General features: G+C 39.9%; 1 protein-coding gene across 1 annotated transcript in view; it reads left to right on the top strand.

Moving 5' to 3' along the window:
- The first annotated feature begins 8,430 nt into the window (after positions 1-8,430).
- Positions 8,431-13,287, top strand: part of sema4f (sema domain, immunoglobulin domain (Ig), transmembrane domain (TM) and short cytoplasmic domain, (semaphorin) 4F) — a 64,771-nt gene continuing 59,914 nt past the window's right edge. The window contains exon 1 of the mRNA XM_041778729.1: positions 8,431-8,632. Within this exon, the coding sequence (XP_041634663.1) occupies positions 8,545-8,632 (88 nt within the window). The 5' untranslated portion in view covers positions 8,431-8,544. The remainder of the gene's footprint in view (positions 8,633-13,287) is intronic.

The raw sequence follows: 13,287 nt of genomic DNA on the forward strand, positions 1-13,287 counted from the left end.
GCAGCTGAGAGGAAGATCAGGAGAGCCACATCTATAACGCCACATTCATCTCCTGAGAGGGGCGGAGTCGATCAGCTCATTTACATTTAAAGCCACGGACACAGAAACGGCTCGCTCTGAGCAGGGCTGAAACAGAGGGGTTTTCAGACATGCAAAATCCAATACTGGTGTTTTTTTTTTCAGAAACAAACGTCACAGGCAAGTTTTTGGGACCTCTGAGACCAATATAATCTTGTCTTAAAGGGGTAAAATTTGTGACCAACATTTTTTACACCATAATCTAAAGTTATACAATAATTATAATAATTATGAATTGTACATTTCTTTGGCAAAGAAACCAAACCATTTCCATACCAATGATGCAGAAAAATTTAATAAATCTTTTCACAATGTATTACACAGGCAGTCTTCTTTTCAACATTTTCCCCCTTTTAAAGACAGTCATGCTCCTCTGTCTGCCCTGATGTCCAAGGTCAACGTCACACGCGTTAGTGCGGCTGTGATTTGTGTCTATGTGTTTTATACTTGGAGCTGATCAGTGTTTCTGAGTTGTATGATTACATTTGCTGCTGGTTATGACTTGTCTGTTCCTCTCCATCTCTCTGTCAGATATCTCTCCTGTCACATCATCCCTTGAGCTAAACTAGTACTCCTCGACTATTAGTCACACGTACACTTTGACTTAGACACACATACACAAATACGCACATGTCAAACATTTGGCATAAGCTGGTGTCTGGTGTTGGATGATACTCATGCATGCATTTGCTCAGATATTCCTAATAATATGTACACACATGTTCGTGAGCACAGCGGAGAACCGAAAAGACACATTTCGAGTCTCGTGACAATGCAAAGCCGGGTCACGGATTGCAGCCTCCTTACATCAGGGTCTGAATATTAATGTAAGGGGACAGATAAGCAGCCATGGCAATCCCTTTAAGGACATACTTCTCTCTGGTTTGTGCCTATGTTTTATTTATGCCAATCTTAGTTCCCAATTTATGCACATTTTGTGTTGAAATTTAAATCAGTGTGTCAAATGGATTAAACACTCCATTCATTCTGATTGTGTCTCTGCATCTTGCCTTTTCTTTGTGTCCACTTTTCAAACCATCTCATTTATTGATATGTGTTCAAATCCATTTTTTCTGCCAGTATTTTTATGCTTTGTGTAGTTTATTTTATAACACTAGCCTTACCTGTCCAACAGAGGGCAGCACTCATGTTCAGTCCACAGAAATTTCTGTTAAAGACAGTCATACTGTTTGAGTGTCAGCATCTGATTTATCAAAAACCTACTGCTGCTAGTCCAAACAATACTCCACTGTGGCATTTATAAATATAATAACAATAACAACCATGACACAGGGGGGTTCTGAGCTTCATCTCCAATGGTCACCATAACTGCCACTGATAGACATTCATTGTGATACTGAGTGATGTGTAGTCATTCAAAAGTTATCAGCCAAGTAAAGATAAGACATGCTCAGTGTGAGCTTGATCAGGCTCGATTAGGGATGGCGCCATTAGCTTCTTTTCTCCATTTAGATTTTCTTTACCATTGCTCTTACCTCTGACCCCTGTCCCCCTCCTCCTCTCTGTGCCTTGTCTACCAAATCCTTTAATCCACGCTCCTCTGTGACCCTTCCATTTTGTCTCCAAGTAGGGGTACATGTCTGAACTCCCGCCCCGTGAAATCAGCAGCCAGCTCTTCATGCCTCTCCGTCCCCCCCCTTGGAGCAATAGAGAGGCAGCAGGAAGGAAATGCATTCATTTTCACAGTTACGGCTGCCAAGCAATAAATCACACAGAATAATAAAATAAAATTACAACCAAAGCTTAAGCAATTCCTGAATTAAGCCAGAGTTTATTACCATTCAATCCACTGTAATTAACAATAAGTTAGTGTTGAAGCAGAGAAGAAGTAATCATCAAAACAAAATAACATCACATTGCAGAAAACAACCTTTATGTTGAAATTGGGGCTGCAGACCACTGACCTCACATCTTCTTTTAATCATCTTTACTGTGTAAGCTCCGCCCACCCATGATGTCACATTACTGACTTGTGGATTAAGAAACCAGACCACTGGAAGACTTTAAGGGAGCAGAAACAACAACCCTGATCAGATGCACATGCATCTAATCTTAATTAGGATGTTAAATATGTAGAGGGGCAGACCCTAATCATTTGAGATTTGATGCAAACCACAAGTTTCATTTAAGAGTTACGCTGACTTCCTATGAAATGGTGTGATAACAAATTGCTCTCCTAGAAAGAAATGGCCCAATTGTGTCATTTCATGTTGCCAGTAGGAGTACTATGTCAAAATGATGAAATCCTTTTTTTAATTGATTTTTCGGCTCTTCATGCCTTTATTCCATAGAGGAGGACAGTGGATAGATCTGGAAATGGGAGAGAGTTAGGAGAGACATGCGGCAAAGGGCCACAGTCCGGATTTGAACCTGGGCTGCCTGCGTACATGGGTTATGCTGTAGACCGCTAGGCCATCGGCACACCCAAAATGATGAAATTAACCTTAAAATATGTAGAGTGGCAGACCTTCATCCTACATGTGAAATTTAAAGCCAATCAGATGTTTGGTATTAGAGTTGCACATACTTCCTGTCAAATTGACGTGATATTGAAATGCTCGCCGTCGCCAGTGAGACATACTTCAATGAAAAACATCTGTATTTAAGATGGGTTAAAGTGAGAGAGATGGACGGAAAGTTGGGGAAAGGGATTAAAAAGCAGCAAAAATGGGTTGAAAGAGGGGAAAAATGCGCCAAAAATGAGAGTAATGGTCGGAAAAAGTATGGGATTTTAAAAGAAGCAAAATTGGATAAAAGGGGCAAAAAAGAGGTCAAGGTGGCAAAAATTGGATAACAGAGGTAAACTAGAAAAGTACTTGGAGAGGGCAGACCTCCGCCATTAGCCCTATCTCCCAATAGTAAAGAATCCTGTAAAAATTCCTGGATCCAGACGGTGATCCCAAAATCTAATCAGTTCTTCCATATGCCATTTCTGACATTTCCTGAAAATTTAATTAAAATCCGTTCATAACTTTTTGAGTTATGCTGTTAACAAACTAACAAACTAACAAACAAACAATCACATAACCTCCTTGGCGGAGGTAATGAAAGGACAAGTGGCAATAACAGGATAGAAGTGGCTATTCAGGCATAACAAACGGTGAAATTTGTTAAAATATGCAAAAAAAGGGGCGGTAAAATGGTGAAAACTGGTTTATAGTGCCAATAATGGGTCAACAGAGGCAATGATAGGAGAAAAATGGATTAAAAGTGGCAAAAATGTGTTGAAAAGGTAGTCAAATGGGATGTCAAAAGTAGCAAAAATGGGTTAAAAGTGGAAAAAATTGGCAGAAAAAAGTGATATGAAATGCGGCAAAAATTAAGTGCCAAAGATGCGCAACCTTACAAAGCAGATAGATTTGCTTGTTTCCGTGTTTCTACTGGTAAATCCATCTTGCAACGCTCCTGTCTAAACCGTTTGGGCTCGGTTAGAAAGGGACAGGACCAATCAGCATCGAGGGGCAGTACTTTCGTGGCATAAGCAAGCAGCAACAGGTAGCTGGTGCAATTATGGCGGAAGACATTAGGGTGGTAATGCTAAAGTGCCAGTTTTATCAGAATTTGATGACATTTCTTCGTCAAAGCAAGAACAAAGAACAGCATTGAGTTATTTTCTTTTCAAAAATGACAAAATTCATGTACTGACATGTCTACAGTCACCGTGGTTTGCGTTATGCAGCTCTCTATGGAGTTTACGCATTGGTAGCGGCGCAGCTCAGTTTGAGGCTAGGACATCACATGTTCTGTTGCTCTAATTGGCCCGTAAAGATGTGACAGACAAAACGTTCTTCCAATCACCCTCCGAGTTTTTTTTTAAAGGCTCTGCCCTTCCCCAAACGTTGTGTATGAGAGGTTTACACATCAATCTGGTGTGTCAGGTTAAAAGATTGGTAAAAAGTGGCAAAAATGGGTGAAAATTGCACAAAATTTGAAAAAAGTGACAAATATTGGCCAAAGTGAGGGAACTGTTAGCCAGTATGCTAGCACCAATGCTACTGATCCAACACACATGCATTATTAGTATAAATAAGTCACAACTGGGAGGGAAGGGCCATTCTCTGGGTTTGTAAGGGGCCCAGTCAAATCTGTGGGTGGACCTGATTACCTTTATCTATCATGTTTGAAATATTTTTCATATTTGCTTGTGTACATGGGCTATTTTACACATTTTCTTTGCAGTTTTGTAATGTTGTCTTTCTTTGTCTTGCACAGATCTTACTGTGTTTGTGGCTTCTTGCACTGTCTAAAGAAGAAAAGGTGTGATAAACCATCAGTTGCTCCAGCTGGGCACGCTACCATAAGAGCTTCAACTTCTTTGATCCTGTTGTCCTGCAGTCTTCAAGACTTGGGTCTACGCTGACCCTGAACTTTCTTGATGCTACACAAAAGAACGCCTGGTGTTAAAGAGGATCGGTTTGGTGAACCTGCATGTTCCTTCAGAAATGGTTAACACTAGATATCTACTGTGAAGAGTACGATGACATGATGGTTAGTGGTGACAGTAACTGGGTAATTTTTTTAGTCTTTTTCAATCACAGATAAGGTGTCTATGGTCATAAGAGGCACATGTTGGCTAACAACGGTGATCAAAAGTCTTTAAATGCTCTGCAACAGTACTGCCTATGATTTTTTTTTTTTTCAATTTTTCACTACGTCCATGCTGCACTGTATTGTATATTTCATTGTATATTCTTTATTCTGTATTTTTTTTGTATTTCACTGTATTTTTTCTATCCGTATTTATTATGCGAGCTGTTGGATACCCAAATTTCCCCGAGGGGATAAATAAAGTATCTATCTATCTAGCTATATATCTATCTACCTATCTATCTTAAAGTAAACTTCCACTTGTGATTTATCAGCCATCCTGTACAGTCTCTCTGTCACATGGACATGTCTCATTAAGCTCTGGTGTTTCAAAAGCACTCCTCTCTGAACACCCAGAAAACTCTATTTATGTTCTGAAAAGTGACTGAGGATGGTGGAGAAAAGGACTCACCAGCTGTTTTGTTCTTGAACAAGCTGGAGGAAAGTAAAAAGAAAACGGTTCACTGTTCAATCACAAACACTCCCAGGAACAGAGTGGGAGGAAGACGGCTCAAACCTGATCATTTACTCGTCATTAAATCTGTGACATCTTTCCTTCTCAGATTTAAAGGGGACATGTGTGGACAGCCTCATGTTAAAAACCCTGATCTGTTATTTGAAAACATTTGAGTATTATTTAGTCATGGTTTAATGCCTTCTTTACAGTGTGTTTGTGACTGACTACACTGCTTAAAGAAAAATAGAAAGGCGTCATAAACTGTCAGTTCCAGGAGTGATCATTGCTTTCGCCAGAGTTGCTTCAGCAACTGTATTTTATTTCTGTGGCACATTTTAAGGCTACACTTTCCATCCAGTTATCAGTGTATGTTTTAAATCTGTAACAACACTTTATTCACTTTGAAGATTTCTGTTAAAAATAAGAAAAAGGTACAATCCTGATGGCTTTGATAGACTAACTTAAAAACAGGTTTCCATTACACCAAATTTTATCTCAGTGGCAGGAAGGTCTAAAGAGAAATCCTGGCCAGTGTTAACAGTGAAATGCATTATTTAGACCTGTGGTTCCTTACATGGGGATCGGGGCCCCCTTTGAGTAGTGAGACACTGAGAGGGGGTCGCCAGATGCCTACGAAAAAAGTATGATTATTTTTTAATATTTCCATATTTTACCCAATTTTGTGATAAAACATGCTTAAAATTAGTTAATTGTGAAATAAAAACTGAGGCATTTGGTGAGATTTATGCTGAAATCAAAGTCATGTTTAAATAAATCATTAAGAGTACATCTGCACACAGGCCTGCCCACAGATTTGGCTGGGCCCCACAAATTCAGAGAATGGGCCCTCCTTAGTTGTGATGTATTGATAGTATCAATGCATGTGTGTTTTATCAGTAGCATTGGCATTAGCATCCTGGCTAACAGTTTCTTCCTTTTGGAGCTGAAACTATTATTGGGTTCTAGTGTTGAAAGTATTTATTTTTGACACTTTTTAACAGCTTTTCCAACTCAATTTTGCCACTGTTATTTGCCACCTTTCATCAATTTTGTCCAATTTGTGCCAATTTTTTCCTCTTTTTTACCCACTTCTGCCATTTTATCCACCTTTTCTGCCCATTTTTTCACTTTTGAGCCATTTTTGTCATATCTAAACAAATTCTTGCCACTTTCCGCCTATTGTTGCCTCCATTGACCCATTATTGCCACTATCAAACAGTTTTTACAACTTTTATGCCAATTTTTGCCAATTTTCTGGCCAATTTTAACCAGTTTCACTGATTATTATGCCGGACTCTGCTACGTCTAACCTATAAATGCCACTTTCTGCCCATTTATTTACCTCCAAAACTTCGAATTTTTGCCACTTTTAACCAATTTTGCATTTTTAAAATCCCATTTTACCACCTTTCCCACCCATTTCTCCCACTTCTGGTGCATTTTTCCCTCTTTAAACCATTTTTTGCTGCTTTTTAATCCTTTTCCCCCTCTTCTCCGCCCATTTCTCCCATTTTAAAACACAGGTGTGTTTGGATGTCTCAATGGTGACGGCGATTTGCAAATAAGACAGGAAGTACGTGCAACTTCCATACAAAACATCTGATTGCCTTCAAATTTCACATGTAGGATGAAGGTCTGCCCTTCTAAATATTTAAAGGTTAATTTGATCGTTTTGATGTAGCACCCCTAGGTAGTGACAAAATTTGGCCATTTCTTTATTGAACAATTTCCACGCTGTTTCACAGGAAGTCACTGTAAGTCTTATTTTTTGTATGCTTTTTTTTTTACCCCTTTCCCCACCATTTTCACTTATTTCTCCTGCTTTTAACCCTTTTAGCTCACATTTAACCACATTTTACTATTTGTTATGCCCATTTCTGACAGTTAATCCATTTCTTCAACTTTCTGCCCATTTTTCCTGCCTCAATTAACAAATTTTTACCTGTTCAAACTAATTTTTTCCACATTTTAATCCCATTTCACCACCTGTTAACCTTCTTTACCACTTTTTATGCCTGTTTTTAACATTTTTTGCCTATTTTCTGCCACTTCATCTAATTTTTGCCACTGTTAACCCATTTCTGCTACTTTTAAAATTTCATTTTACCCTAACCACCTTTTTCTTCAAATGGTTGCCATTTTAACCTATTTCTGTCATTTCTAACCCATTTTTATTCTGTTTTTAAGAAAGGGGATTTAAATTTCATGATGGCTATGTACAATGGCACAAATGAATAACAAAGGTATTTGTTGCTTTGATAAGATTGGTTATTATTCAGTAAATAAATAAAAGAAGGTTATCACAGCTCAACTTTACAATGGACCATGATTTTGCTAAGTTCACTGGCCCCCTTTGCTGGACCCCTCAAGGCTCCTCCCTTATGGACGGCCCTGTCTGCGCATGTCTGTTCTAGAATGGTCAACCACCTTCAGGTACAGTACGGGTCCCCTCTCTGGCACTTTTATTTTGAGGTTGAAAAGTTGGAGGATCCCTGATTTAGGCCTTCTCTCTAACTCCCTCACCTTTACTCTTCAATACTTCATTTACTATCCTAGTAATTCTTCTATTTACCGTGGAAGTCTGAGAATCGTAGCTTCGCTTGTGGTTCCGTTGATTCTACACCTGTCGGTGGTATCAACTTCCTACCTGTTGTGCTGTCTCGTGCTGCCTTTTTCCGGAAGGCGGGGCCGTTATAGTCAGCTCGAGCTGTGCAGCAGCACACCCTCGAGCCGGTCACTAACCTCAGTATATCTGTGCACCAGAGGAAGCGCTGGAGCTCCGGAGGCACAGCGCGCGCAGATAAACAGAAGGACAGAAACGTATTTTCTTCTTTATGTTTCCTCTGGGATTTTTTTTTTTTTAATTAATGACAATCGGAGCATTTTATCCAGCAGTGGGACAAAATCGACGACACCAGGGCACCGAGCGGTGATAAGAGCGAAAAACCGGACATTATCCCTGCATTTAAAGACGGGTATTTGGATTACTTTTACGCAAGTTTACCGCTGAAATACACTCGGAGTAGAACAACAATGTTTTTTACTTGGTTCTCAGCCCATCTCTCTCTTTTTTTTGCCCTCGCAATTACGCGGAGCGGATGCAGGCACTTCTGCGCGCTTTGTGCAGAGCTCAGCCACTGAAAGCCGTTAAAACCTGTCTCAGAATATTTGAGAAAGCACTATTTTAATACGGTTAAAATACTTAAATAGTTTGATTTAGCTTAAGCATACTACTGTATGTTGGACCCAGCTCTGCTTCTTTGTGAACTCGAAGAAACCCGTGAAGCCCGGATCAGAATCAGGATGCTTCGCAGCTGAAACCTCTGGTCCGGGACCCTTGTGTTTGGCACTACATCGCACTGACTTCTACCTTCATCCTGGACCTGGAAGGGAGACGAAACATGATGAGTCGTGGCGTTGCGATATTGATCTTGCTCCCGGTGTTGCTCTCACGAGCTTCCTGGGCAGCGACGCTGGCCGGACTGGGAGGTGAGTGCAACCAGGAAAACAAAACTCAAAGGGACAACAAAGGTGACAAGTTCAAGGAATGCTGGTTTTCCTTTTATGTCACTTTGCTCACTCTTACTGGGTGTTACAGATCACGGTTGTAGTTATCATAAAATCTTAACAGAAAGATGTTTCAGATGGTGTTCTCTTTTGCTTCTTGCTGCTGCTGCAGATGACAGAAATCAAAACAATAACATGCACGAGGCGGGAGTAACACCTGCAGCTTTTACACAGTTTCCCTTTGTTACTTTTTAGCATTTAAAAAATGCACAGCACACTCTGCCCTTGAAACATCTTCAGCTTTGGCAGTTGTTTGGCGTAAAACAGCACTGAACCAAAAAGTAAAACTCACATCTGTATTTCTCACTGCGCCGTCAACCTCTGCTCTGCACTGCTGTTTTACGCACATGGGGCGCGGTGCCAAAGGACTGCCTTCTGCTTTTATTGTGGCTTGACAAATGGTGATGCTGGCGAAGCAAGCAGGTGCCAGACTTGTTTTGCTCCAGGCCAACAACATGTGCATAGACTGTGAAGAAGCACCAGCCTGCTGGTCCACCTAGGCACATTTCTAAAACCCTAAAGGGACAGCTCCCTCAAATGAATCTCCAGCGTGATGCATATGGATCTTGTCTTTGCACTTGCCCTGGTGTGGAGGGGGTGTGGAGGTCAGGATCTTTAGGATGGATGCAGAAGCTTGAAAAGGGCCTTTGGATCTCTGAATGACCCCGAAAAAAACCCTTAGTTTTCCCGAAAAGTGTTTAGTGAATCACATTACACAACCATACTCAAAAATGTTAAGTGGGGAAATAATGAAGGGGGGGAAAGAAGCAGACACAGATTTGGATTACAAGAGTGAATAGGAGCTCTCTAACAAGCTCTTCCTTTGTGCTGGGACTGCTGGGGTCAGCAGCACAGACACACCAGCCTTCCTGTTTTCTGGAAACTGATGGACAGTTAAGATGGAAAACATAAAATGAGAGGGAACAAAATAATAAGAAGCTTATGAAGCTTTGGACTTAGAGAGCTATTGTTGTGATCCCTTGGATATTGGATTGCATATGTTTGATTGTGTCTTTATCTCTATCTGTTTGGGGATGAATGTGTTCTCCTTCCTCCTGCTTGCAGAATAATAATGCTATCTATGCTATATCTCAGCCTGACCCTTTCGACCCTAGATTGTAGTTTAATTTTTCAGTGCCTCTTTATAAAATTGTGTTTTGCTTTGCCATCAGACCTCCTCCCTCTCTCTTCCATGCGCCCGTGTTTACACTCAGAAGCAGTGAGGAGAGAAAGATTTAGAGGTTGCGTCACCGAGTGTCCATTGACCATTAGCCTGCACCCCAGTCACCTGACTGTTTTCCTCTAGCGCTGTTCTCTGCAGAGCCTTAATGTGCTTTAACCCTTTTGTTTTTCAGTTCTTACATCAGGCGGTCTCTGTTTTGGGTCGGTTCAGGCTCATTTGTTGAATGAATTCAGTGTTTGTAAGTTAGCTCCCTGTCTGTATTTCAGTTATGTAACTTTGGCCTGTGGCATTCTGGCCCCACGACAAATACAGTAGAAAAGAGTGCCAGAAAACAGCAATGAGAGATATGATGTTTGACTTAGCTCTCTTGTAACCCCACAAACAACTGTGGAGAAAAATGCATCCATATGTTGCCTTTATGTCAATATTTTGTTGCAGCCAAATCTAAATCATATCTCTCTCAGAAGTGTGTGAATTTTATTGTGATGTCAGTAATACCTAATGTTAGAGTTAAAAGCAGCTGCTGTCCTCATCAGGGTGTGTCCATGTGTGTGCATGTTCCTGAGCTTGCATGTGTGCTATGCTAACTAAAGACAGACTTACATAAGACTGTGTTGTTAATAGGAACAACCAGTCAGGTGATTCCTATGGGTGTATTTGTATGAGTAAAGCTTGGTTTGCATTATGTCCCACTGACATCCTGGACATCCTAGAACTTTAACATTCTATGTTGCCTCATAGTGTTGTAATTTCAAAACTCTCTATCATGTTTGATTGCTGTTAAGCATGAATCCTGTTGAGCTTGAAAGAAACAGGTGAATTATTTTAACTTTTAATGTAAAAACCACTGTGTTTCTGCCAGCCTCGGCTATACTTCAATACCAATGTGCTGAAAAACTTTGATTTTGAAAACATCTTGGATCTTGTGTTTTTCAGAATGCTATCATATTTTCTTTTGTCGTTGTTATTACAGTTATCTTTAAAGGTATCATTTTGAAAATATCCTTATCACATCTGTATTGCATTGTGCAGATGTTCTTTATTTCTTCCTTTCTGCTACGATACATCTGTCCTGTCCAACATCAGTGTCTGTTGGGCTAATGTGGTTATATATTAACTAGCTGCATGGTTAATTAGGATGTTGTGAGTCACTCTAATTGTCTGATTTATATTTGGAAAGAGGTCATAAAACTGCTTGACTGAAATTACATTCTGCTTAATGAAATTACCACCCAAGTGTGTGGTTTTTCACTTAAAGACACTAGCAAGCCTGTTCAGATCCTTTTTTACAAACATTTTAGCATTTGGCTCAGCAACACAGCTTTTAAGTTTACATTTGTATCCAGTTATTTTTTTTCAAGAAAATCCAGACATTGAATCACATTTTTTAATCGAAAGCTCAACATAACTAAAGTTTACCTAACAATTAACTAGGGCTGGGCAAGAAAGAGCAAATAAGATTAAATGGCAATATGGCCTGCTGCAATTTTCAGCGCAATATTTCTTTAACCTAAAATTTGTTAAAATACCAGTTTGAAAATTTTTTTTTCCAGCAGAGATGTTATGCCCTACACATTATGCAAACATTCAGGTTTCTTTTTTATGATTATGATTAGGGCTGGACAGTTAATCGCAAAAAAGATTAAATCTCAATATGGCATGATGTTTGTCATTTTATGTCGTAGAGAAGCTGTTCAAACACTTTCATGAACGGGAAAATCTCATCTTCCACAGTCACTTAGCATCCCACGTAATTCACAGCTTGGCCAATAAGAGATCAATGAGCGCATGTCGTCACCTCTCACTGTCAACATTTCCCAACCACTTGACACTCTAAAATCCCTGAGGCCCTCCCTGTCACAGGTTTTGCAGGAGAAGTGAGGTAAGATACCGGAGTGAGAGGAAAGACTCAGACCTCTTGATCTCCAGTGATGCAGAAGCCTTGGAACAAATCCTGAGAAGCAGTGATACAGATGACAGTTTCATTTTGGTCAAAATAGTATGACGACAACATTTATGCTTAAAAAAAATCATACGACAGAGTTTCATTTTAGACATGTTTTCTGCACGTACATATTATTTAATTCATACACTCCACTACTTTTGTGAAGCTAACACTTTTGTAAACCTATTTCAAGCACAAAAACAATCACAAAAGCTTTAAAAAATTTTAAAGATTGGATTTCAAAATCCAGCATTTGAGCTAAAATAACTTTACACAGTCCTCAAGAACACCATCGGCCTCAGTAAGCACAAAGCTGAGACTGTCCTGAAAATTTTAATATAAAACACTTGGGTATTTGCAAATACCTTAAAAAGGTGAATTTGAAAATAATGTAAAAATTGAGGAAACACCCTTAGACCTCAGAGGGTTAAGCTTCAGTGATTAGCTGCTTAATTGATCGTCGACTATTTGATAAATGAACCGTAGGTCGTGACTTTTCAAGCTGGTTTTAACGTCTTCATTGTAAGGTTGATTTATGATCAATACAGGCTGGGTTTTAGACAGGAGATCGTACTAAATGAGTATTTTGAATACAGCTTTTGGAAGTTCTATTTTCTTGTTTTTTTTTCACCAAGTTTTGACATATTTAGACTTTAACAGTTCTTTGAATACTTCTAAAATTAATCAGATAATCAGTGGATAATAACATTTTGGAAGTTGCACTGATTTATTCTGACATTTCTGTGTGTAAGTCTGTTTTGACTGGTTCAGGCCAAGCCTCAGTCAGCTTCACTGGCCTAGCAGGAGATTTAATGCTCCTCACATGAAACTCATTAGGGTGTCGGCACACAAGGGAGGGCCAGGCTCCCAGCAGTGCACCGACAGCAGGAATCAGGGTTATTTACATTGAGGGAGAGATGAGTTACATCAAATTTAACTGGCTTGGATAGTCAGAGGTTGTGCAGGTATATAAGCATGACATCATGAAAGGTCTGACTGCTGTACCACCAGCATGTCTGAGGGATCATTTTCTCTTTTTGCTCACCAAAACTATACTTTTTCTTGTTTTCAGTCAACAGGAGCTTAACAGAATCTCTCTCTCAGCCCAGTCGCTTTCTCAGCGATAGATCTATTACTCTTTTGTAGTTTTCTGTTGTAGTGCCAACATTTGCACTTGGCTAGCGGTGAAGTATGTGCGTGTGTGGGTGGATGGATGGGACTCCCCTGTAACAATGAAAGCAGGCTGGAGTACAGTTAGTGCCTTCTTAACTGCCTACTGTTTCGTGTTGGGTGGGGCTCGGTTTCTGAGCTGCTGTCTGGTCTGGGCTTCTTGTGAATTAACACTGTTACTTCACAGTAAATAACACCAACAGAGCAAGGGGTGCTGCTGCTAACTATGGGCTGGCTTTATTCACCTCCACATCATGCTTACATCTGCTGGTTTAGCTT

This window comes from Cheilinus undulatus, linkage group 22 (assembly GCF_018320785.1).
Source record: "Cheilinus undulatus linkage group 22, ASM1832078v1, whole genome shotgun sequence".
Classification (NCBI taxonomy): Eukaryota; Metazoa; Chordata; class Actinopteri; order Labriformes; family Labridae; genus Cheilinus; species Cheilinus undulatus.